The sequence below is a fragment of the Pholcus phalangioides genome, unplaced genomic scaffold, assembly GCF_987345545.1.
Source record: "Pholcus phalangioides strain wild (caught in Gottingen) unplaced genomic scaffold, Ppha-v1.0 ptg000002l_1, whole genome shotgun sequence".
NCBI classification, from domain to species: domain Eukaryota; kingdom Metazoa; phylum Arthropoda; class Arachnida; order Araneae; family Pholcidae; genus Pholcus; species Pholcus phalangioides.
Window position 1 is genome coordinate 11,068,548 of NW_028301595.1, and position 26,445 is coordinate 11,094,992.

The window sequence follows — 26,445 nt, forward strand, 5'->3', positions numbered from 1 at the left end:
AAAAGAAAGCTTAAGCAGGCTGGAGGGGAAATAAAAAGCAGAAAGTGTCACTCAACAGGGCAGTGACAGAATGTCACTTCATCAGCCGGTTAGGACGTCATTAAGTTATAATTAATGCTATTCTTTTAACACTAATCATTCATCATAATGCATGTATTACCTACTCTAATTTTTATATTTAGCGTCAACCATATATCATATTAATAAATGCGATTATATGTTATTAAATGCAGTTAATTATGATTATTTGATTAAGTATATATTATCTACAAAATTTGATATTTTGCAGTGGGTCTAATTATATTTTTTGACCCCCCTCCCCCCGTCAGCAGCTTAGAATATTTCATATCTTCAAAAAGAGGTGGTTGATGAGGTAAGCGACCTTCAATCCCCCCTTGTCATCAAAAGTCAGCAAATCCGAAACCCCCTCCCCCCACTCGATGCCGACGTAATACTTGAATGACCCCATGGTAACCTCTCCCAGCAAAATTTCCCTTTTTTCTAAATTTTTCTCATGAATTTCGAAAATATGTGCTGCAATCTAGTGAGGAAAGTACGTAATCAAGTAGTTTACAACAGAAAAGTATTGCGCTGCATTTTGATTTTTTTTTCAAACAATTCTTATGTTTAATGAACTCAAAATTCTCCAGAAATGTTAAGAAATTTCCCAATTGTGCAAATTTCGGTAAATTTTTCTCACGAATATGGAAAATTTCCCACGAGTTACCATCACTGAATGGCACCTTAGAGGAGAAGCACCTTATACAGTCAAACCTCGTTAATGAGTAACTCTTGAGAGAGCAAAAATATGATTTAGTAAGCGGAGTGACTCGTTAAACGGAGTAAGCCATAGCTGTGCTAGTTCCTGCCCGAGGACAATTGGGACTTCCAAAAAAGCGACTCGGTAAGCGGAGTGACGTGTTAACCGGGTGACACACTAACGAGGTTTGACTGTATTTATTCTCAATGAGTGACACTCAATGAGCTTTCTTTTTCCTCAAAACTAGGGAGGCCATACGTCTCGTATCTGCCGGGACAGTCCCGGTTTTTTCTGTTTTTCGAGCTGTCCCGAATTTTTTGGAAAAATGTCTCGGTTTTCTCGTGTTTTCAACGAAGCCAACTTGACTTTTATTCTTCAAATCACCAAATAAAATTACCTTCTTAACTCAAAAATTACATTACGGTAATTACGACTACAAATAAGAATATTTATTTCATATATTTGTCATGTTTTTTTTTTAATTCACTGCAATTTGAAGTGGTGTTTCATTTTCCTCGATTAGCAACTTTTCTGTGATTCTGGAACGAGTTAGCGACTTTGTTTACCTTTGCGATCATTTTTGGCGATTTTCAGCAATTCCCCGTATTTTGCAGTGTTTCAAAGCCAATTTCACCATTTTTCTCGAACAAATATGGTCAGCGTACTCAAAAATAACATTTTGTTGTGAAGCAAATGGGTTGTGGTGGGGGGGGGGGGAGGATGCCAATATACATTTCTGCCGTGTGAGAAAATAAAGTTGGAGGGGGGGGGGGAGTAGTAAAGGCTATGGATCGGGCCACAGATATCCTAAACTGCATGCGCGGAGCAAGCTACTCTATCTTTTGTGACGTCACAGTGATAGCACCTAATTGGCTACGCTGTCATAACGCCGCGCTTCTCACTTTTTTCTTACTCTTCACTCCTGCACTAGACCCCTGGACTAGACTTCAGTGCCGATAAAAAAAAACCCTCCTCCGATTTAGAGCCAACCCCACGCTCATCGCCAGATATTTTTAGTGAACAAATCTGCTGTACATAGGATTTACACACACACAGGGCCGGATTAAGATGTTTGAAGGCCCTAAGCACTTAAATGATTTTGGTAACCCCCCCCCCCCCCCCCCATACGTATATTTTACACAATGTTGAATCTATCAATGGGAAAAAAAACATTGAACGAAACTTTGTATTTCAGAAGTAACTAATCTACCAGCAGAAGTAGGGTGGGGAGTAATCACCCCTCCCAAAATCCGGATAATATGGTAAAACTAGCCCTGTCCCGTAAAATACGGGACAATCTTACACAATTAGCCACCCCTCCTGACTCATCGCTGTGGATCCGTGACTGTGTCTAAGGTTGAATATATGATCTGGATATTTCTGATCACTCACTTTATTCATCTAAAAGCTTTCTCCTACTTTTATGTAGCTCAAAATCTTTGATAACATCTTTAAAAATAATGCTACTTAACACATTTGTGTCTATTCTTAGTAGAGATGAGCTATCATATATTTTTACATACTTTGACCAAGGAAATGGACCCTCACTCAAAAAGGTTTTTTACAACATTAACTGATTCTTAACTCAACACATCTCAAATTTTCCTTTCAGTGTTTTGGTTCTGGCTTTGAAATTACAATGTTAAATTTTATTGGTTTTTCCATCCCCAAATTAGGCTTGATCTCTATACTTTTCTTGATTAAAAATTCTTATGAAAAAGTTGTTAAAAGATTAACTTTTAAAATTATGCAAGATAGAGACATGCATGGCAATTTTATCCTTTTTTTGAATTGCCAAAATGCCCGTTATTGAACTTTTCTTTTCATTTTTTAGATAGAAGATGGATTTACAGTCAAACCTCGTTAGTGCGTCACCCGGTTGACACGTCACTCCGCTTACCGGGTCACTTTTTGGAAGTCCCGATTGTCCTCAGGCAGGAATTGGCACAGCTATGGCTTACTCCGTTTAACGAGTCACTCCGTCCACTAAGTAATATTTTTGCTCTCCCAAGAGTAACTCATTAACGAGGTTTGACTGTAATTTATAGGGTGGCCTTTGTTAATTCGCCCTTCATCTCATCAACTATTTGCCGTAGAGGTATAGTTCCAATTTGAAAAATGCTAAAAATGTGTCCAGAAACCACTCTGTTTCAGTTTTGAGAATGAAGCTACAGTGTGTCACAAAATAAAAATAAAAAAAGATTTTACATGGGCACCCTGTCCTAAAAAACACAATTAGAAAGTTGTTGCAAATACAAAAATCTGCGAAAAGTTTGGAAAGAACATTTAAACTAAAGGACAAGCCTCTTTCCTTCATTTATGCTGTTCTTTCCCAACTTGTCTCTGATCAGGACCGGACTTGGGGGGGGGGGATGCGAAAGGTGCGGTCGCACTGGGCCAGAATATTTCAGGGGCCGCAGTTTTTTCAAAAGAAACCTTTTCCTTTCTCGGCAGATGCTTTGGAAATTTTTGATTAAAATTTAATTTTTTTCCCATTAAACTATTATTGATTGTGAAAGGAGGTTTTCAGTTTACAGTCCCAACAATATTATTTTTAGCGTTATTAGGTATGGCAGTAGCTTATTTCTAAAAGAAAAACGAGTGTATGTTATGCAGGTGGTCGCATTCTTTATCCCTTAAAAAAGTCTGGCCTTTCTTTCTGCCGTTAATGAATAACAGGGCTATATTAACCAAAAAAAACCATGCTTAGAGCATTAAACGAAAATGGAAACTAGGAAATATATCTAGCAATTTTTTCCCCCTTGAAAACCTCCCCTTTCGTTGGAGTTACCATCTGGTCTGCAGGTACCAATCGTGCGCACAAGGTGAATGTTTGTAGTTTCATTCGGCGATGCTTCCAATATTGATGCTCCATAGTAGACTGTACCATGGATATCTCTAGATCAGTGGTTCCCAACCTTTTTCAGTCCGCGTACCCCTCCACAGAGAGCAACAGGGATTAATTATTCAATCATTACAATTCATTCATAGTTCGAAAAACTGGTGGAAGATGGCAGCACTACATATAACAAGCATTACACAGAAACAAACTTCACATCAGGTTTCACTACACGTACATTCCCGCATGTACCAATTCGTTAGAGGTTCCGCAAAGGAATATGGACGAGGTGCATGTCTGGGTTTAGTAGTAGTAGTTAGTCCGCGTACCCCCAACCCCGAATCCTCCGGACCCTCCCCCCCCATCCCCCAATCTGTTTCACTCATTACAGTTTTCGGAAAACGTAAAAAAAAAAGTACATGTTGAACTAAATTAAATGGTATATTTTTCATTATTTAGCTTTTTTTATTTTTCAAGTAAGCAAACAAATTAACACAAAGATTGGGAAAGAAATTAATGTGATTTTTGGGACTGTATTGAATTACAAAGTTTTGAAAAATTAAGCTCAAAAGAGGATAAATACAAACACAAAGCCGGAGCTGCGTTCAATTTGCTTCTATTTTTCATGTAAAAGTTATACGAAGAAAACGCCCGTTCAACAAGCTCCGTGCTAACAAACGGCAGCAAAAACATTACGGCTTTTCTAGAAAGTTCAACGTATTCGTCACCGCGGCAAGCCCAAAAACTGACTAGTTTGCCCATTCCGCCATTGAAGAGGATCTTCAGAGAGGTATCTGATGCGAGCTCTAGCAATTTCTCCTTTTCTGGAATCGCCAATAAAGCCGATTCAAAATACTTTGAAAGGATTAGATTTCCACCGATCACCCATTTCCGGCTCTGAAAAATATTTTTCAAACGAGGATTTTAATCCGTTCAAGTGGCCGACTGTTAAATTTAGCTCGGCTTGTGACAAGAAATCGTGAAGTGTTTTAAACACTTCCTAAAAAAAGGGCTACCTCGTTCCGAAGTTCGAACAGCAACATCAGGACTTAACCCCGGGACAGCCACGTAACTTCCGTGTACAAAAAGCAAAGCGTTGTGAAGGATGTCCATGTCTTCCCACAACCAGGGCCGTCTTGAGAGCATCATGGGTCCCCGGGCCAAGTGGTTTTTTTGAGGCCCTACCAGGTACATTCTGGAAAATTTCAACCAGATCTTATTTCTGTGAGGACCCTCTTCTCTTGAGGCCCCCCCGGGCCGTGCGTTAAGACGGGACTGCCCACCACAATTTAAACAACCTGAAGTTGATAGGATTCACCTTGACGAAGTTGAAAACCTTGATCGCTTCATCAAGAACGTTTCGCAAATTTGGAGGCAACGGTTTCGTTGCAGGGCCGTGAATATATCAGTGAGTCCATTTCGTTTTGGGGGTGACTTCTGCCAAACGTGCACGACAGCCTGAGTAGCAACCTTCCGTGGATTTTCCTCCATCTGTTGTGAGCCCAATGCATTTTGACCATTGAATTCTTTTTCAATGAAATAATGATTAATTGCTTCAAATAAGTCTTTAACAGTCGTACGACCCCTTCAATGGGTGACAAATAAAAATATTTACTTCGAATTCTCTTTCAAGTGCTTAGCAATTACAAGTAGCACAGAATATTGCGCAAAACGCCGATACTTTCGTCGACTTGGAACGACGAAAAGAAAAAAATCACAACGTATGACGTGACTTATGACTGTGCTCTTAACATCGTCTGACATGTCCTGTATTCTCCGAGACACCGTATTATTTGACAGAGGTATCAAACTCATTATAAGAGCACTTTCCTCTGCAAACATGCATCTGACATCATATTTTTACAAATAGTGTGATTTTTTCCCCCGTCTCGCAATACGATAGCTAATGTAGTAGGAAGTTTCGGTAGCTTTGGTAGAATCACTTTTGGAAGATTCAAAATGTTTTCTCGTTTACAGGTGCTCGGTATTTCATTTTGGTGTTCCGGTGAACTTCCGCGCAGATCTAGTTTTTAGCCACTGATCCATAGCGCAAATCGCATGAGTAGTAGGTGCTTGGTAGAAAAGTTGAAGCGGAAAATTGTGGGAATAACACGCACAATTTAATACAAACGCCTTAATACAAACGTCCACAACAAAAGTTAAACACAAAACGAATTAATTCTACTCTTTTATGCACAGCCAGACATGTGTCAACAATCAAATCTAAAACACCGAAGAAAAGTGAGTCGAGAGGCAGGAGTTCACGAATCCCGATCATAGTTTGGGCGGGAGGAGGGAAGGCCGAATCTTCCAGCGGGCAAAACCCCTCTGTTATAGAAGATTTTATTGATAGGGAAGGCCAATATATTACAACTCACAATATTAGTAAAAACATCTACCTACTTTTAAAATTTCTTTTTAATGTTTTTTAATTATTTTGTTCTTTTTTAGATGGATGGCCACCATTACCATTTTCTTTTCGCGTACCCCCTAACGGCTTCTCGTGTACCCCCTGGAGTACGCGTACCCCCGGTTGGGAACCGCTGCTCTAGATGATGACTGCCCCGGAGCGAGGCAACTTCGATTGTCCTCTGGAGTGCCCACGCCCTTTGGGGCAGCATCGATGGGGGAGGGGCGGGAGGGGTTTCCGATTCACTGACTTTTGATGACAAGGGGGGGGGGGGGTTCGTCATCAACCACCCTTTATGAAAATATGAAATATTCTTAATGGCATCTTACTCAGTGCGCCAGAAACGAGAAAAAACTTTCGACAGTTTGTGGGCACTAGAACTAACATTCCCCCCACTATTGATAAGTACCCTACAGAACCACTTTAGTGATCTCTAAATGTTTCGCGGATCCAATTGTTCTGGAACTGTGCCACGCATCACTCAAGTGACACAAAATTATATGCCGCGGATCACTTAAATAATCTGAGAATGCGACGCGGGTAACTTGATTTGATGTAGAACCGCACTGGGCGCCACTTAAACTACGTCACATGTCACTCAAGGGATCTCTAAATGTGTAACGGGCCACTTAAATGCTCTGGAATTGTACCACGGGACACTTAAGCGATCTGTAAATGTGCCGCTTAGTTCATTGTCACAAAATTAAGTATGAGGAGGGCAGGCAGCATCAGATAACCCCCAGAGCCATATTTGGTACGTGGACCAAGGGCGTTTATGCGATTTATCGCTTAAAGGGTCGGTCGCAATGAATTTATTAAAGATAAATTTTGAGTTCATAGCCTTCAAATAGCACTGGAATTAACAGAAAATGATTATAATAATAACGTGATCTTCACGTATTCCCAAGGGATCAGCATGATCCGTCCAGGGTATTTGTTAGTGTTAGTAGACATCCATGCCCGAACCCTGACCTGCACAGTGAGAAGCTAGTTCCCTAACCACTCGACTGCCAGGCGATTACAACATATAAAGGTATTTTCTTCCGAAATTGCAATAAATAAAATATTTTTTTGCATTAAAAAAAACACTTTTTGCACTTTTTGATCGTTGGGGGGGGGGGGGGGGCTTGTCCCCTCCATGCCTCCCAACGTGTACGTCTCTGATCCCACCAATATGCGTTAGGATTCAGAGGGGCAGAGCTGATGACGAAATTTAGTTGACAAGTGGGGGGGGGGGAAGGGGGGGTCAGATTTGTCACAAAAATGGCTAAAAATTTGCTTACGTAATAAGTGAACGGTGTGGAAAGTGAAATTTTCCACACTTCTCCTTATAGTAGGTGCTGCCATCTAATGTCAAATTTAAAAGTGACTCATACGGTGATGACGAAGTTTAAACTAAAAAAAAAATTATATTGTTTATTCCACTCAGTTCCTTATAAACAAAGCTCATAAACTGAACTGGAAATTTAAACTGAAAGCTCGGCTGTTTTATTCGAGCATAAGAAGACGCCCAAAACAAGGAGCCTCTTAATGAGCAGACGACAGAGAAGAAGTCGGTTTGTTCGGTTCCCTACAAGCTAAGCTCACAAACACAACTGGAAGTTCGAACTGCCAGTTCAGTCATTTTTTCCGGACACAAGGAGACGCCCAAAACAAGTAACCTGGAGAGAAGCAGACGACAGAGATTATATATTACAGGAGGGAGCATCCAGCCACCGCGACTGCAGCGACATCAAATGCAAGCAAATCATGTGAAAACAAAGTTCCCGCCTGGCAATTTGTCCATAGAAATGTACAGTTCGGTCTCTAAATATTGGGTTTTAAAGATTAAAGAAAGGATAGAGAGAAAACTCATCTAAAGGTGAAAAAAGATTAAATTGTTTATTTCATTAATATACTGGAATCATTAATTTTCTTTCATTATTTCTGGAATTTCCTTTCTTTAATTCTGGAATTATTTCCTTTATTAATTATTATTTCGTTCATTACTTCTGGAATAATTGCTTTCATCAATTCTGGATTTATTTCTTTCATTAATGCTGAAATTATTTCTTTCATTGATTTTGAAATTATATCTCATTAATTCTGGAATTGTCTCTTTCATTAATTTTGGAATTATCTTTTTCATTAATTTTGGAATTATGTCTTTCCTTCTCTCATTCTGGATTTATCTTTATTATTTTATTATTATCTCTTTCATTAATGCTGAAATTATCTCTTTCATTGATTTAGAAATTATATCTCATTAATTCTGGAATTGTCTCTTTCATTAATTTTGAAATTATATCTTTTTTATTAATTTTGGAATTATCTCTTTTTCATTAATTTTGGAATTATCTCTTTTTCATTAATTTTGGAATTATGTCTTTCATTAATTTTGGAATTATCACTTCTATCAATGCTGAAATTATCAATGTTATCAATGGTGAAATTATCTCTTTCATTAACTGTTTTAAATTCCATGCCAAAAAAAAAAAAACACGAAAATAACGGGGGGGGGGGGATTGTGTTTGTTTTCACCGAGTCACGTGATGTTCCGACGAAAGATGTTGAGGGACATTGTTCTCAGCACTGCCAAGGCAGAGACCGCTGACGTCATACTCTCTCTCCAATAATATCAAGGCGACTGCATAAGGAATTATAAGGAGTACCCTATATAGTGGCTATAAGTAAAATATAAGATATAAGCTGTTAGATACAATATAATCAGTTAATCTTATGTCTATGATTAAATATGTAAGGATTACATAATATAATGCAATAATGAGGGATTACATATTATGTTCGAATAATTTTATTTACAATATACTGCATTACAATTATTTACATGAGGTAGAACCTCTAATCAACAAGAACACTAGGGTACCAGGCTGGACGAACCTAACAAAATTTACATACGTGATCAGTCATCACGCACACAATATTTTACATTTCCGAGAAACATTAGTTGGTTTTCCCTTTGGAGAAAATTTTTCCCACGCATTCAAAATGAATGTGCTGCTATCTATTGATGAAAATATGCAGATAATATAGAATATTAAGAGCATTGCATTACATTAAAAAAGAAAGAAAAAAAATCAAATTATTCTCCTTAGCTTTTGATGAAATATTTTAAAATTCTCTACAACACTAAAATTTCTAACTCGGACCGATTTTGGACAATCCCCCCGAGTTTTGATCAGCGATGGCCACGTAGTCTAAAGCTGGTACACTAACCTTCACGAATGTAACCAATGAGCATATCGGTTACACTCGAGCGATTACAATACAGCCGATAAGCTCATTGGTTGCGTATTACAAGTTTTGTAAAAAAAAAAATCCATAAAGCTTTCAATAGTGTGGCATATATAACGAAAAATTGCCCTTTACATAATATTTTCCCCACACATTCAAAGCAAATGGCAACAATATGAATATATTTGAATTTTTCAGTTGTTTTTGAACTCTCAAAATTTCCCATGAACCCTGAAAAATTTCCAACTATTTTTTGAATTTTTTACATGTCCGCGTCGGGCATGTGGTCGAAAATGATACATGCCCGAGCGGAAGTTTTATATGCCCCAGCTACGTCGGGCAATGGATTTTTCCAGCTCTGCAGGATACCCGAAAAGAAAGCCTAAGACGATGAAGATGGAACGAAACAGAAAGAAAAAAACTCACTATTTTTAAACATTTTTTCGAGATTTCCATGAGAACGGGTCATAAGCCCCGTTCACATGGGAAGTAGAAAAAGCTCCTTTCTAAAGCCCACTTCAAGAATTTTCACCAATGACTGCTCTCCACTTCTTTCCTTACGAAGGAAAAAAAGTCGTCAAGTGTGTGCTAGAACTCCCAATGCTACCGCAATATTTGCCCATGTGAACGTGTCTTAGTGACGGACTCGCATCGCGAGGATCCGGGTTCAAACCCCACCGTCGCCGCAGCAGTGGCGGTCGGCTGAAGTTGGTTTTCTGCGGTTCCAAACTTCGAGGTGCAAATGCGAGCCCTCCAATCTCCCCTTTAAAAGGGAGCAACAGGCCTACAACGGTATAATTCTGTGGTGTTTGGTCAGAACATGATAACTCCAAAATCACGTTTTCTGAGTTATAAGCATTTTCATTGTCATTTAAAAATCAAAAATAAAGCATATTACACACAAATACAAATGAAAATATCATACACCAGAATGTTGTTCAGCCGTACGCACGTATTTGTGCATTTACCTCACTTCTAATAATTAGTTATAATTAGCAAGACTTGCTACTAGATCAAAATGTCATTTTTTGGAGCTGTCACGTTCTGACCAAACACCACAGAATTATCCATTCATTTAAGGGCGTAGCGAGGGGGGGAGGACTTGGGGGTCTGGTCTCTCCCGAAATGTGAGAAAATGACCGAAAAAAGGGAAAAAGATGGCCAAATCCATTGTTCTGTCACTTTGGTCCCCCTCCGAAATGAAAGTGGCCCCCCCCCCGAACGAAATTTCTGGCTACGCCCCTGCATTCATTACTCTTCACGTACTATGAATTAAGGAAAAACTCATAGTTGAAGAAACTGCTTGCAGATGGCAGCACTACACATAACAAGCTTCACGGAAAGTTTGCTGTACATACACATTACAATTCCAACATGTACCAATTCGTTTGAAATTCTGCAGAGGAATATGGACGAGGTGCATATCTGGTTCAGTAGTGGTGGTAGCAGTAGTCCAGAGTTGCCAGATTGGCGGTTTTCCCGCCAAATTGGGCTGGTTTGAAAGCGGTTCGGAGGGAAATTTTTGGCTTTGGCGGGTGGAGGTTTTTCCAAACTCGTGTTTATGGCGAATTTCTCCCTATTTTTCTTCCTTTTTCTTTGCTTGCGGGCAAAGAGGTTTTTCTTTTTCACTTCAGTCCCCACCTCATGTTGTGTTTTCTTCCTGACAAGGTAGAAAGGGTGGGGAGGGGGCATCTCACCCAACTATGGAAAGCCAGAACTTTCAACCACAATGCCTTTGCCACCCAATGATTGAAGGAGCGGTAAAACAAAATAACTTGGTACAAGATATGCAGAAGACTGGATGTTGTGAAGATATTTATTATTTGAGATGTTAATTTTTTAAGGAAGGAAAAAACTCATCTCTGCCTCTACCGGGAGTCGAACCCGGGTCCCTCGATTGCCGGACGAGTGCTCTGACCACTAAGCTACAGAGGAGATAGAGATTTTCCTTCGCTAGAGCGTATATATGCCGAACGGAACCGTGCAATGGACGGTGAAACCGATCAGCTAATAGCTCATGAACGACGAGCCACCAGAGGGCTATATATATGACATGAATGTCGCTCTCCACTTGTTAATACAAGATTGTCATATATATAGCCCTCTGGTGGCTCGTCGTTCATGAGCTATTAGCTAATCGGTTTCACCGTCCATTGCACGGTTCCGTTCGTCATATATACGCTCTAGCGAAGGAAAATCTCTATCTCCTCTGTAGCTTAGTGGTCAGAGCACTCGTCCGGCAATCCAGGGACCCGGGTTCGACTCCCGGTAGAGGCAGAGATGAGTTTTTTCCTTCCTTAAAAAATTAACATCTCAAATAATAAATATCTTCACAACATCCAGTCTTCTGCATATCTTGTATTAACATGTGGAGAGCGACATTCATGTCATAAAATAACTTGGGAAACTGTGTTAGGTTCTAGATCAGTGGTTTTCAACCTTTATGATACCGCGGCCGGTCGGTTAATAAAAATAAGACATTAATTACACATTATTTGTAATTACCTAATATTGCATAAATTAACCAATTAAAAATGGTCAAGTATCACAGAGATCTTAGTCTTCAAGATTTATTTGGTATGAATGATTATCATGCGGTCTGCAGGGCCGTCATATAAGAGAATCATTATCTCCCGGTATAATGAGTAATTTTTTTAGGCCCTGTTCTGGCTAGAAATTTTTTCTTCTTACAATTTACATGCCCACGCGCTCGCGAAAATTTTGACCAGATCTTAGTGTCATGAGGCTCCTCACATAAGGCTCCCGGGATATGGCCCATGCGTTAGACGACACCAGTGGTAGGATTGATGTCATGTCGATACCTGGCCCCGGTCCCAGAAAGCTTCCGCGCGAAGCTTTGACGTCACTGAAGTCTCCCATTTCACCTGTAGCCATGGGATATAGTAGTCCGACGTATGCGAAATCTTTACCTTCTTTTGCAGTATATCCAATGACTATATTACGGAAATGGGCGACTTCAGCGACGTCACGAGCTTCGCGCGGAGGTTTTCTGCTATAGAAGGTGTTGCTCCGCCCGACGGTTGGGAAACACAGTATCTAGACCACAGAAGCCTATGAAAGAAATCGTAGCTTCCACAAGTGTGGAGCTGGCAGGGCTCAAGCCCAGCAACCAGTGCCGTCTTAACGCATGGGCCCACCCGGGCATGACCCGGGGGGCCTCGGAAAAACGAGAGTTAGTTGCATTTTTCGGGGATTTTCCATGTAGGGAATCAGAAAAATCACTTGACCCGGGGCCCATGATGCTCTTACAACGGCCCTGCCTGGAACCCGGAAGAGTTCTTAAATTTTTTTGTTTACAGACTGTGAAAAATCTGGTCTGGGATCCATACCTAATTTTTAAAATCATTGTACCAAATTTCGTAAGCACCTAAACACTTGAGGCAGTGCCGTCTTGACGTGCACGGGCCAACCCGTGCACGTCACGGAGGTCTTGAATGAAGAGCGGGGGAGGGATAATGAGACATGGTTAAGATTAGCGAAATTAAGCATGTGAATTGGTAAGTAGGCATTTGCAGTCTGGATAGAGGGCCGAGCAAAATCAATTTGCCCGGGGGCCTATGATACTTTTAAGACGGCCTCGACTCCAGGCCGTTTTTTCAGGAGAGAGAACGTGTATCCCTGACTTTCTCAACTTTTCAAAGAAATCAATTTACATGGTAAAGAAAAACCTCATTTTTTTCGAAAAAAATGAAAAATGGGGGGGGGGGAAGGAGTTACTATCACAAGAAAAACTATAAGCCACACCTTTGTATATAGAAACGTCCTCTCCACTTGTCAATACATGAAAATTTTCTTCCTCGTAATCTTCATCTCCACAAATAACCAGTCTTTCGATGAATCTTGTATTGACAAGTGGAGAGGACGTTTCTATATGCATATGGCCATCTGGTTGGCCTTTGTCATTCACGAGCTATTAGTTGATTGTTGACGCCGTTCATGTACGGTGCCTTTCAACATATATATACGCTCCAAGGTTGAAATGTTCCATCTGCTTCCATAGCAGTAGAGCACTCGTCCGGCAAGCGAGAGACCGGGGTTCGAGTCCCCGTGGGGGCAGTGGTGAATTTCCTTCCTTGTAATCTTCATCTCCACAAATAACCAGTCTTTCGATGAATCTTGTACACACCTTTGTAGGTTAGAATATCGTCAAACTGGACCTCGCTTGTTGCTTCATAGATGGCAGCACAGGTTCAAATATTTTGGGCTACTTCGGAGGAGTATTTTGGCTGGAAATTTTTTAAGGACCTGGCAACTCAGCAGTAGTCCCCCCCGAAAATGCTCTCCCGCACCACTGGTTGGGAACCACTGAGCTGGAGGATAAACGAAGAAATGCAGAAATAACAAGCCAACAATGGGTTGGAAAACAAAAAATAACCTCTTTATTCAGCGATACTTTACACGACGACAGTACACGCACACGTTAAGTTTCACAAACAAGTACTCAAAGTTCTTACCATCCACAGTTATGCACAAAACAAAATTAGAAAAAAGAAAAGAATTGTGATACATTCCTGTGTGATTCTGTTTCGTTTTTGTCTTTTCTACTTCCCCTAAAAGTTTGTACGTTGAGTTTTGAATCCTCCTGTATATATATTTTGTACAAAACCCACGCAGAAACTCAAAAACCAAGTTCACGTAATTTAATAAAAATTCGAAATAAGGACAATACAAATATATCTTCAGAATACATGTCGCACCTTATAAATAACATAAAAACATTAAGAAATGAGCCAATTTTTCATTTCCCCATTAAAGAAACGAAACTACACTAGAGATGAATGATGATTTTTCGCTCGAATAAGATACATGAAATAAATAAGTTTTCTGGATGTTATGCCGGGGTGAACAAAAAAAACAAAATTGTTGCTTCTCTCCACCGGGAATCGAACCCAGGATCTCTTCCATTTTCATTTGGGCCGGCTATGCCGGGCAATAGATTTTTCCAGAACTTCAGGATACCCGAGAAGGAACCCTAAGACGAAACTGAAAACTACTTTTTAACTTTTTTTTGAGATTTGGAAAAAAGAAAAATTCACGCATATTCCATTATACCACAGAGAGACAATCCTTTTTTCCTTAAAATTTCATATATCTTATCCGAGCAAAAAGAAACAAAAAAAAACATCATCCATCTCTACTGCCGCCACCTGGAGGCCATTGGCTGAAGTTATAAAGAGGCTGCAGTGTCTCTATTCAGCAAAAATCACGCTACTGTGCGTGTTTTAAGGAAAAAAGGATTGTCTCTCCGTGGTAAAATGGAAAGTGCGTTTGCCCGGTATGCACGAGGTCTTGCGTTCGATTCCCGGTGGAGAGAGAGACAAAAATTTTCCCCTCTCGGCCTAATATCCAGAAACTACACCGTTTGTCTATAGAGTAGTGTTTCTCAAACTGTGTTCTCCGATATCACTAATGACCCATGAGGTGTGTGTGTGCAGGTATTCTACAGCGGTCTTCAAATTTTCCTCCCAATTCAATTTTCAATATAAAGCGTAAGAATTCTTTCTCGTTTGGCGTCTTCAGCCCTGTTTTGGCTTCTTTTTAGTGTTATCTCGTCCACCATATTCCACGTTTTCTGACAGAGTTAAAACGTTAATCACTGAAAGGGTCAAAATTGACATGTAGTGACTACATTGTAGTCGGCGGAAATTGAGGGGGAGGGGAAGGGGATGCACACTGGTGGTTTAGAGAGAGTGCATAGGTAATCTTTCCCGAAAAATTTTTTAAAATTCTTTCAAAAAATTTCCAATAGGAATACATTAAACCAACATGCATATTTCACTTCAATATTTAAATCTTTTTGTTGAAAAAATGGTTTTGATTGCCATGTAAGGGGAGGGGAGGGGGGGGGGCAACGGTATCTCTATGAATGACCATCCGCCCCTAGGGCTGACAGGGACCCAGCCTGGGTGCCCGGTGTAATTTTAACCATTTTTAAATTTTTCTTTTATATAACTTCACTGTAAATTAGCCCAGAAAAAAGTGACCTGGGGGACCCGGCAAAAAATCCGATGCGAGTCCGTCACTATGACCACTCGACCACCACAGCGGCCATTATTACGACTGTAAATAAAAATATTCATCTCACAGTTTAGCCACGTTACAAACGCTTTATTTCGTTGAATTCATTTCAATGCACTGAAATTTGTAGCCGTGTTTTATTTCTCGTCATGGGCAATTTTTCAGTTATTTTATCAATAGTTAGCAACTTAGGTTGCTTTTGGCATCATTTTTTGGCGATAATTCACAATGTCTCGTATTTTCATGTATTCAAAATCCAAATATCCTGTATTTTTTTTTCGGAGAAATAAGTTCGACCTACGTATGGCTCGCAGGTGAACGGTATCAACTCGGCACAACTTTTAAGGACCCTTACTGTGAAAGATGACCTTCAAATGCCCTCCTTTGCGCAGAATGAAATCAACCGTGGTGCCATCTACTACTTGGAATTGCAACTAATTATGCAAACCGGTGCATTTAAAATTCCAGAGGTGGCCAATAAGCCTACCACTTGTTTCATTTTTCTATCGCTCTATTTTTCAAAAATACGGATTCCTTCCTGAAACCCCCCCCACATGTTGAAAAATACACCAATGGCTGTTCCGCGTCCTATATTATTTTACCCTTTATGCGGTATTTAAAACTTTCCTGATCCGCATATAGGGAGTAAAAACGTGTTAAGAACCCGAGATATTAAGAGGTGACTGAAAATCTCGCAGATAAAGTTTGACGAGATATCTCGGGAATGCCGCTGTAAGGGTTAAGAAAAGTGTTTCGTGGCCGTGCAAAATTTGAGTAATACTAATATAATGTGAATTTATGAAAGTTATAATCGATTAATCGATGTAGATAATTCACGTTGAATACAAATTGTCAATCTCATCACTCGACGAATCTTTCATACACTACCCCCCCCCCTCCCACTCTCGATATTTATGTACAAGCTTACATATTTCGCCACATAATACTCCTATATAATACTATCTATGTCCTTCTTCGTCCTGTAATGGATCCATTGCTATGTTAACAACCCCATTCTTCACTGAATCGTATTCTTCGTCACCATTGCACTTCGAATATTCGAGATGATACTTGGCACGGATTTCTGGGTTCGTCGGACCCCAATCTGGGTGGGGTTGGAGAAATGATTGGCCACTCTGCAAAACATCGGGAAACTTTATTTAATGAGAAAAATCAACAAATAAAAAAGAAACGATATTCTTTTTATGATTTTGCATATTTTACTATTTTTACGCGATAGAGATGATGTTCACGGTGATGATAGTGTTCATGATTTTCGGTGATTTCAGGACATTTTCCCCATGATTTTTTAGTAATTTTGAGGAATTTTTTTCCTGGATTTTCAGAGTATAAGAAATATTTCCATATTTTTGAGTAGTATTTTTCATATTTCAGCCGAACAATGAAGAGACCCCCCCCCCCAAAAGCTCCCTCTAGCTTCATTTCCTCAATTGATAATTTTAGCAATAATTGGCAATTTTATTCGTGTGCCTTTAGCTTCACTTTGGACAATATATGTCGTACCCTCCTCAAGCGTTTTCTTGTGCGTATTTTGTTTACAAGATAACTTCTGCTGCTGATACGAAAGCACGTCGTTGTACTCCTAGCTAATAATACATAATAAATTATGTTTTTGATATGTTTTATATTCTGACTACAATCAGCGTCAGGATAGCCTATTTATAAAGGTATATTTTTAGGTCTTTACAGCATATTTTCAGTTTTTTAAGAGCATAAATGCATTTTTCATGAAGCATATTCAGTCGGTTTTTAGTTCATGGTAATCCTAGCCCTAGAATAAGGATATACCGCATTGCCTCCGCATTAGCCGGCATGCTGCCAAACCCGAGGGACATCAGAATTTTGAATGTTGTGATCTCTGTGAGGTCTGTTTACGGCATGGAGGAAAAATGAAGGCTTTATGTAGATCACAGTATGCATTCAGTTAATTCGATGGATTTTTATAATAAAGATATTTAATAATTTTCCTGAATCTGTGATTCGCATTTCTCGGCAGGATGGTCTACTCCGATGTTTCCCGGCATTCTGGCTACTGCGGGCAAATACGGAATCCAGATCCAAGGAGACTACCACATCTGCAACTGCAAAATACCGTACTGGTGAGAAGCAGGGGTTATCGGGCTTATGTGGGCTGGATATAAGTTTTCTAATATGGTTTTGGCATATGCAGGGTGATTACTTAATTCCCCTTGCCACACTTTACTGGCGAACCGTTGATCCTACAAACATACTTTGAATTAGGAGAAATTTTCCAAATAACGTATGGACCGTCATCCATATTGAAAAGGGTTGTATAGTTATTAACTTATTAGAATACATAAATTAACTTTTTTATACGGACATCCTGTCCTCTGACTTCTAATTGGAAAGTTGTTGTTACTCTTTATCTCCTGAGGAAGAAAAAAAAAACCAAACTCCACGTTTCTAAGTGCAATATTCGCTGAAATAATTGAATTAAAAATTGAAGGAAAGTTAGGAAAGAACAGCATGAACTAAAGGACAACGCTCCTCTTTTTCCCTCGTTTGTTCAGTTTTTTCCCAAATTTTCTCTGTTTTTTGAAATCAACATCATCATCAATAACCATTTGCAATCCACTGCCGGATGAAGGCAAAGCCGCTTGAAAGAACTCCAAATGCAGCTTTGGATGAAGGTCTCTGATGCTTTAGCCATCCAGTTGACTCCTGCCACTTTCCTGATCTCGTCAATTCATCTTGAGTGGGGGGACGCCTTCTCGGACGTTTAACACTACGGGGGTACCAATCTAGAATATATTGTGGTCAATCTGTTGTCCGGTCTTCATACACAATGGCAATTCGTATTCCTTGTGTCTCTCTATAAGTTCCCTGATTGCTTGGATGCGATCCATTGTACTGAATCCACTTCGAAATCCTGCCTGTTCTTTTGGTTGATCTTCGTCCAATTTGGATTCAAGCTTATATGCCAGAACTTTGGTGAAGATTTTATAAATTACTGATAGGAGATTGATTAGTCAATAGTTGTCGATATCCTCTTTTTAACCCTTTTCGTAAAGAAGAAACATCATTGTGTTATTCCAATCTTCAGGCACATCCGATTTTGTGAGACAATTTGGGAACAAAGCAGCAAGCATACTGGCAAATTCTTCTCCTGCTTCTGTAATAATGTCTATTGAAATCCCATCTTCACCTGGGCATTTGCCTTTTTTCATACATCTTATAGCCTTGTAGACTTTTTTCAGCCCCTCCGCACGCTGCTTATGAGTCAGCATGTAGTCCGTTTTCTCTCAGAATATTCAGGGGGAAAAAATTCTCTGCTCATGCCAGTATCATCGTTGTACGGAAAAGAAATGATCGGGCTCAGAATTGGCGATTTCTATGCCCCCACATCCAATCATTATGCGGTGTTTGTGAGCCAATCAGGAAGATTCTACGCCAAAATAACAAGAAACGAAATAGGATGCTGTGTTTCAAAATGTCGCAAACTTTCTAGGTAGTCTGAATGACGTTTATGGCAACCCGTGAGGAGGCCTGCTATCTCTAGGAGGTGCTGTTTCAGCACAGGTGCTACTCTAGTACAAATTCTGCTCCATTTGCTTTTCTTCCTCTTCCCTTTCCTCTGTCCCGATCCTGTTCTATGTTTGTATAGAGCAGCGGTTCTCAACCTTTTTTGACTCACGGAGCCCTTTCCGGTGTGTAATTTCTATGGCGGAGCCCCGGACGCCTATTTTTTAATTATTCATCAAAGTTTCTGACTTATTTTTATTATTCAAAAATATTAATAATTATTTTTTTTCAAATTTACTGTTATTTTTTTTATTTTCCTCAAGCTGCCGCGGAGCCCCTGGGAGTTCACACGGAGCCCTATGGGGGGGGGGGGGGGCTCCCGGGAGCACCGGTTGGGAACCGCTGGTATGGAGTATTATAACATTCCTCAACAATACTCACTGAGCTCTACTCGTTATTTGGATAATTTTTCTAATTGGAAGTATGTCTTTAGGATCAACGGTTCGCCAGTAAAATGCGGCAAGGAGAATTAAGTATACAAGCTGAAACGACATACGGGTAGGTCGGATGATAACTTGGTGAAGCATTAGTTTGTTGTTGATAGGCAGAGGCGAAATTAAGAAAAAAAAAACTCACTTTATGCAGACTCCACAACTGCGCTAATCCCCAAATGGGAATTTGTATCACTGACGCCAGCATCAGGATCCAACCTACGACCTCGGCCCATGTCGGGTACGAGGTCGCGTCGTACTTCACGGGCTTATAAACGACCATACCATATATGAGAACGAACTGCAATAGATAATAGGGAAGGGGTGGGGAGAAGGACACACACACACATCATTCAACAGATTATATTCATTTCTAGAGGGAAAATAAAATTTCTATAAAATGTACTAATTAATAGATTTTTCATACTGCAAATCCTTACCAATAATACAACTGGAGAGATGTATTTCCAGCAAATGACCCAATATAACCCTGGTTTCATTCCCAGCATGAATTCGATGTCGTTGGCAAACCTATCGGCACCTGAAGGCAAATTAATTGAACAATTAATCCGAATTCCTTCGAAATTTTACATTTTATCGTGTGAAAGAAGAAAGAAAATTTAAAGGAATATGTATGTCCCGTGGATCCCGTTCATGCCGTTATTTTGGATTTCCTGAAAATTCACCGACAACAATTCACTGCCACGCAATATACTGATAAGAAAATTCACCGACACCATTCAGTGAGTGACCGAGTGATTGAGCAACTGATCGAATAGATGAGTGAGTGTGACCGAATGAGTTGGTGAATGAACAAGTGAAAAAGCTAGTGAGTAAGTGAGTGACTAGTTGCTTGAATGACCAAGTGAGTGATTTATCGTATCAAGTGATTTGGTGAGGGACCGAGAAAAAGAGTAACCGCATTAGTTATCGAGCGAGTTGGTGAGTTATCGTATCAAATGGTTCGGTGAAGGACCGAGAAAGTGAATAACCGTATTAATGATCGAGCGAGTGGGTGAGTTACCAACTGAGTGAGTGAATTGTGAGTGATCAAGTGAGTGAATTGTGAGTGATCAAGTGAGTGAATTGTGAGTGATCAAGTGAGTGAATTGTGAGTGATCAAGTGAGTGAATTGTGAGTGATCAAGTGAGTGAATTGTGAGTGATCAAGTGAGTGAATTGTGAGTGATCAAGTGAGTGAATTGTGAGTGATCAAGTGAGTGAATTGTGAGTGATCAAGTGAGTGAATTGTGAGTGAATTGTGAGTGTTCGAGTGACCGTATGAGTGACTATATGAGTGAATAGGTGAATGGGTCAGTGACATAGTGAATGAGCGATTGAGAGAGCCTGTGACCGTGAACCCAGAATGTTCTATGAAAGTACCCAATTTAAAGCACCGAACAGGCGTGCATTATTGTCGCCAGCTCAACGAAGATTGCGAAGAAGCCGCGATGCGCACTTTGAGAAACACTGTCCTAGGAGTACGTGACGGGTTATTTAAGGCTATAGGAAAAATAATTGACAATGGTGGGAAAAAAAAAGGAGTTAAAGGAGTTAACAATAAAGCTTCGCGATGACGAGAAGAGAGGTAAAAAAACCATAGAGAGATTAAATGGATTTCTTCCATTTTGGACGAGGTATCTGGTCTGTGATGGTTAAGAGGTTAATAATGATAGTGATGATTCTCACCATATCCCCACATGATAGCAATCACTTCTGCCGTCACAACAAAGAGACATGCGTATCCACCAGCATACACATCCATCAGATTGAAGACGTATTGTCCACCCTATAATTTGCATATTAATGACAATTTGCATGAATAAGTCACTCATCACATGAACAGAAAGATTCTGGCAAAGTTTTTAAGTGTATATTAACCAAATTGCTATGGTTTTTTTGAAGAAAATAAAAGGAGTAAAGAGTATAGACATTTTTGCTTACACATTAGTGAGGGAGTGATACATTCCCAGGAGCAGGTTTCTATGTCACGTGCAGCGTGAAAACGATGATTCATAAAAAAAAACCTGAATTTCAGTTTTTAAACAAATCAGCGTTTTCACGCTGCACACGGCGCAAAAATTCTACTCCTAGGAAAACCCGACTTAAATCCGTGTCAATGGTAAAAACGCGCGGCGTATTTCCTTCAAACAAAATCTTCAGTCAAGATATTTCAATTTAGCTCATTGTTTCGCAACCCCCCCCCCCCTGTTATCCTAATGGGGGTCACGGGTTTAAAATGAAGGGGAAAAAATTCAAATCCAAAGAAATGAAGCTTTAGTGATATACAGGGTAGTTATAAATAAACTGACACGACTCAGACGTTGGTATATAGGAAAAATGATCCGTGTGGAGAAAAAAGGTTCAACAAAAAAAAAAGTTTAATTTTTAACCACCAGGTGAACAAGTGGTGCTATTTTATCGCAGTTATCGCGCCGTCCACCACGGGCGCTACATATGTTAGAGTAGTGTGACACTAATTAGCTTAATTATACTGACACTACTCAGACCTATGTAGCGCCCGTTGTGGTGGATGAATTTCATTGAAATTTGGTGCAAACAATGGACAAAAGATAACTGCAATAAAAAAAAACACCATTTTTTCACCTAGTGGCCAAAAATTGAACTTTTTCAAATTGAATCTTTTTCTTCCCCCATGGACCATACAACATATGGTCCCATTTTGATGGAGGTATTTTGATGAAACTTGAGCACAATATGTTTTATGTCAATTTACTCGATAAATAAATTCAATAAGAAGGAAGGGTCTAGTTCCTTGATGTAGTGGTAAGGGCCCCTGGATAAGACAAGGTAGGAGAAAAAGAAACGGTTCAATAGAGGGAGGGCACTGGTGAAAAAATAATTCAGAAACACCGTTTTAGCCTAAGACGCATTGATAACCGGGCTGACTCATCGTGTTCCATCTTTGATCGGGAGAAACAGCTGAAAGTGACACCTGATCGTTAAAAAAGCGGCATAGGGAAGAGCTATTGACTGTAGCGATAATACCACCAAACCAGAACATGGCTCCCACTCTGTCCCAAGATAATACCGATGCCACACCTCTCACAAAGATGGTAGATGAGTCATCCTGGATTTCCTGGAGCCCTTGTTTAGCCCACATGAGTATGTATGTCTTCGGTGCTGCTGCTGTTTGCCTTTCGAATTAACAATAATGGTGTTAAACGTGAATGCAGCTGGGGTTTACGAAATTCTCTGGTGATTTTTTAGTTTGGTTTAGCTTTTTTTAATGGGAATTTTTTAATAAGTTTTACCATATTTCAAAAACTCATGACGTGTAAAATACTGAGCAAGAACAACCAGTAACATTATGATAATACTTCAAGTTTGTATAATAATTTTTACCTGCGTTACACACGGGAGTCCAGCCAAGAAAAATACCGAGCAACTTATTACCGTTATGAGCGCTTTCTTTGGTCTGAGATGCGGAAACAAATCGAAAATAGTTGTGAAATATGTCTCCAGGTAGGAAAACTGTAAGCAATTAATAGAATTGTTAACATATAAGGATACTTTTCTAAGAATACTTACAAAAGATTTTCAATTACATTAATGTATAAATATTAGGTCGTTGTAAAAGTTCTGGGCTTTTGATTCGAGCATGTTTCAGATACTACACTAGTGCAGGGGTTGACCATCTTCTTACTGCTCCGGGGCCAACAGAATGGTCAGATGCAGTGTCAAGGGCCAACACTCCGGTGTATAAGCCGCACCAGTAAAATAACCCACAAAACACCAAGATTCGTTTCCACCATAAGTAATATGGTGAAATCCCGGCACAATTTAGTCATTAAAATTTTACCCTGCTCCCCACTTCATAAACTGTGGTACATATACATCATTTATCTGGTTATGTTTCCTGCCAGTGCAATGCATAATTACTGTTTCTTCTTTCAATCATTCCATCCAAATACATCCATAGTTTGAATTTTAATGACAGAACATTCCTTTCAAATTTATCTGTAATTATTTTTTTCGTTACTCCTGATTGGGCAACAGCACAGATCGAATAGACGCTCAAGAAACTCCTCTCGAGGTTTTCCTGAGAGTTTCACTGTTAAGATGGACTGCGTGTCGGACGTCAGTCGCGTGGATAGTATTGACAATCCAGAATGGGTAGAGCATGGCGAGAGACAAACGTGTCCACACTTAAGGAAACATCTTACAGGAACTCGGAGAAGGGGTTCGTGTTGTGAATAAAAAAATAATAATATTTTATCGATGACGACGTACTATAACAGCCCATGAACGGTAATTATCAAATCCCAGCTTTCATGTTTATGCGGGAAAAACGAGAGAGAGAGACGGACCAATGGAGAAGAATAACGGAGTCAGTGGAGCGAAAAAAGGTAAACAACCATACTGCGCTTGCGCAGATAACGCAAGACGCGTGTGGGAATACAGACAACTACACGCGAGTTGTTCATTGCTTCAAGTCGCTTCCAGCGGACGACCGGCCTAAGACGGTCTTCCTCAAAAGCGCAAATTGAACAAAAATTCGAAGTGACCATTCGAAACTAAGCAAAGATGCTAACTATCGTATTTTTAATTGTCCCTGAAAATTACATGTAACTTAATGGGGACAAAAAGTATGGATCGATATTGAATGTCTTTTTCCAGATATATATTCAACATATAAATATTTTTTATGGGCATCTTTTTTCAGACACGACGTTGGGCATTTTGTCGGTTGTGGTATTTGTATTTGTGTGACGTGCTTCTGAAACAGATATGCTTTCTTTACTTGTTAGTATAATATTGAATTAAATGATTAATTAATTATAAATACACCAAATCTGTTACTTTATGCATTAATAAAAATTGAATAATATAATTAAAAGGAAAGATGAGGCAACACGAAAAAATAAAATTTGTCAGTGTTTTTCACCCGCTGTTTCGCTGGTCAGTGTGTCAGTCAGCAAAAAATTTTCACCCAGTTTATGGAACCTCTACACAATGTAAGATTGAAAATGTAAAAAAAAAAAAAAAAAATTGTTTATACATTTTATTATTTCTGTTTTTATTATCAGCGCGGGGTGGGGAAATTATTCTTCCTATTTCTATATCCTTCAACCCGTCAGCCAATTATTTTTGCACATTTAATTAGTTTTTGCGATCCAGATATTATCTCTACTTTTATTTATTTTTTGCTCTGTGTGATTCACGAATTATTTCTCTCATTTCCGTTGATGTAAAATGGTTGAAGAGCAATACTACTACGTACTACTACTTATCCGTATATGCACCTCGAACACATTCCTTCTACGGAATTCCTAACGAATTGATGCATGCCCTGCCATCTGTTCTGAGTTTAAGAACACTCGTGTAGCGTATAGGGGATGTTTTAATTCGAGTCGGTTTTCATAATACACAATTAATTATTGTTACTCGTGACAAAAATTTGTTACTGAACATCATCCAACATTGTTTACGTTGAACCATTCGTACTTCTATATTTTACGGCGAATACTTTTCCATTGTTCACCCAAAACAAATGACATTCGGAATCTACATGTAAGATGCGAAGCTTTATTTTTTCCACCATTCTCGCCAAACATTTTACCATCTCATTTGTTTTTAATTTTGTGTTGGAGGCCAAACTTACAGAGGGACATACACTTGGTTAACTGGGTGCAGAGAAGAGCTACGCGTGTTCTTTTTGGCACTAAAGACTTTAGCTACGAAGAAAGACTTGATTGCCTGAATATGTTTATATTGGAGGAACACGGGTGCCGGGGGATATAATCGATGTTTTTAAAATTTGTAACGGGATGGGTAGGGTGGATTATAAGTTATTAATTCACCGTCAATCGACTGCTTCGACAAGAAGACACCAGTGTCGTTTAGTAAGGGACAGTTCCAGGTGTTTTTCCTCTAATAGGGTTTTTAATAAATGAATATCTTACTTCCGGGGGTCGTGAATTCTAAGACAATTCACGCGTAGAAAAAGAAGTACGATAAGATAAGCATAGTGGGATTTAAATCGGGAAGCTATCCATACTTAAATAAGACAACTTTAACTTTTTTACAGTCAGTGCATTATAAAGTATTAATTATTAGTTTTTTTCTTTCGTGATATATGCTTTTATATTGGGCTGCTGTAATTTTGATTATATTTGACATCCATATTTTTATGGAAATCGTTTCAGCTACCTCGTTGGTTAATTTTTATGTGTTGTGGCCTTTATACAAACACAAATACAACGTCACAACAGGTAAAATGCCCAACGAGGTGGCTGAGAAAAAGTTGCCCATAACAAATATGGATGCCATATATTTCAAAAATACAGCAACCTAATTAAAAATGATTAATTGGGTGATGATTAACTTTGTGTTTGTATATGTATTTAAAATCCTCTATGATGACGAAAGTCATTTGAATGACATTTTTACCTCCAAACTAGAGAAATTTTACGAGGACAGAATTTTGAAAGTTCGCAAATATAGTTCAAGGTCTTGGGGGAAGAAAAACAACAAAACTCCGAAGAATATAGGCGAAGCCTTCAACGTCTGCTCTTTGCTCAAAAACTTGCGGCAAATGCGCTCAGAAATTCCAAGATGACCTAATAAAACGCGATGAGTTTCGTAATCAAAATCCAAGTGAAATCAAGAAAGAATATTTGCAAAATTTTTCACATTTCGAATAAAACATATATTCAGTTGTTTAAATTTCGTTGAACTTTAAAGTTGTTCAACTTTTTTAAAATTTTCCTCTTATGGTGGTTTTTTTACATAAAAAAGTTAAAAAAAAAAATAGTAATGTGCTTCGTCACGAGTGTCTTCTAGGCACGTGCCTACACAACTTGTAACGTTTCAAGAAATGCATGTCGTTATATGGTACACAAGGTGATTCAGAAAAACGTCGCCATACTGAAAGGGTGATTTCAGGCATAAGATAGCAATTCAAAACCACATAGGACCATAAGTGCGCAAACGCCTTCTGGAGCCGCTACAGGGAGTTGTTGCGTCACACGCATTTAAAGTACTGTAATCCTGAACTCAGCAAGCATGAAGTCGCAATTCTGACGACATAAACACGTTAGGGGCCACACATACACGCAGAGCACACATTCCGGTATGTATATATTTGTTAGAAATTCCGCATGGACCGCATGCTTACTTTAATACTTGAAACCGTACATGCACTT

General features: G+C 39.3%; 1 protein-coding gene across 1 annotated transcript in view; it reads right to left on the reverse strand.

Moving 5' to 3' along the window:
* Nucleotides 1–13,623: 13,623 nt before the first annotated feature.
* LOC149089412 (sodium- and chloride-dependent glycine transporter 2-like) overlaps nt 13,624–26,445 on the reverse strand; it is a 46,849-nt gene continuing 34,027 nt past the window's right edge. The window contains exons 11-15 of the mRNA XM_089238315.1: nt 22,643–22,771; nt 20,966–21,065; nt 19,718–19,818; nt 19,423–19,578; nt 13,624–16,418 (exon numbers count right to left, since the gene is read on the reverse strand). Of these exons, the coding sequence (XP_089094441.1) occupies nt 16,242–16,418; nt 19,423–19,578; nt 19,718–19,818; nt 20,966–21,065; nt 22,643–22,771 (663 nt within the window). The 3' untranslated portion in view covers nt 13,624–16,241. The remainder of the gene's footprint in view (nt 16,419–19,422; nt 19,579–19,717; nt 19,819–20,965; nt 21,066–22,642; nt 22,772–26,445) is intronic.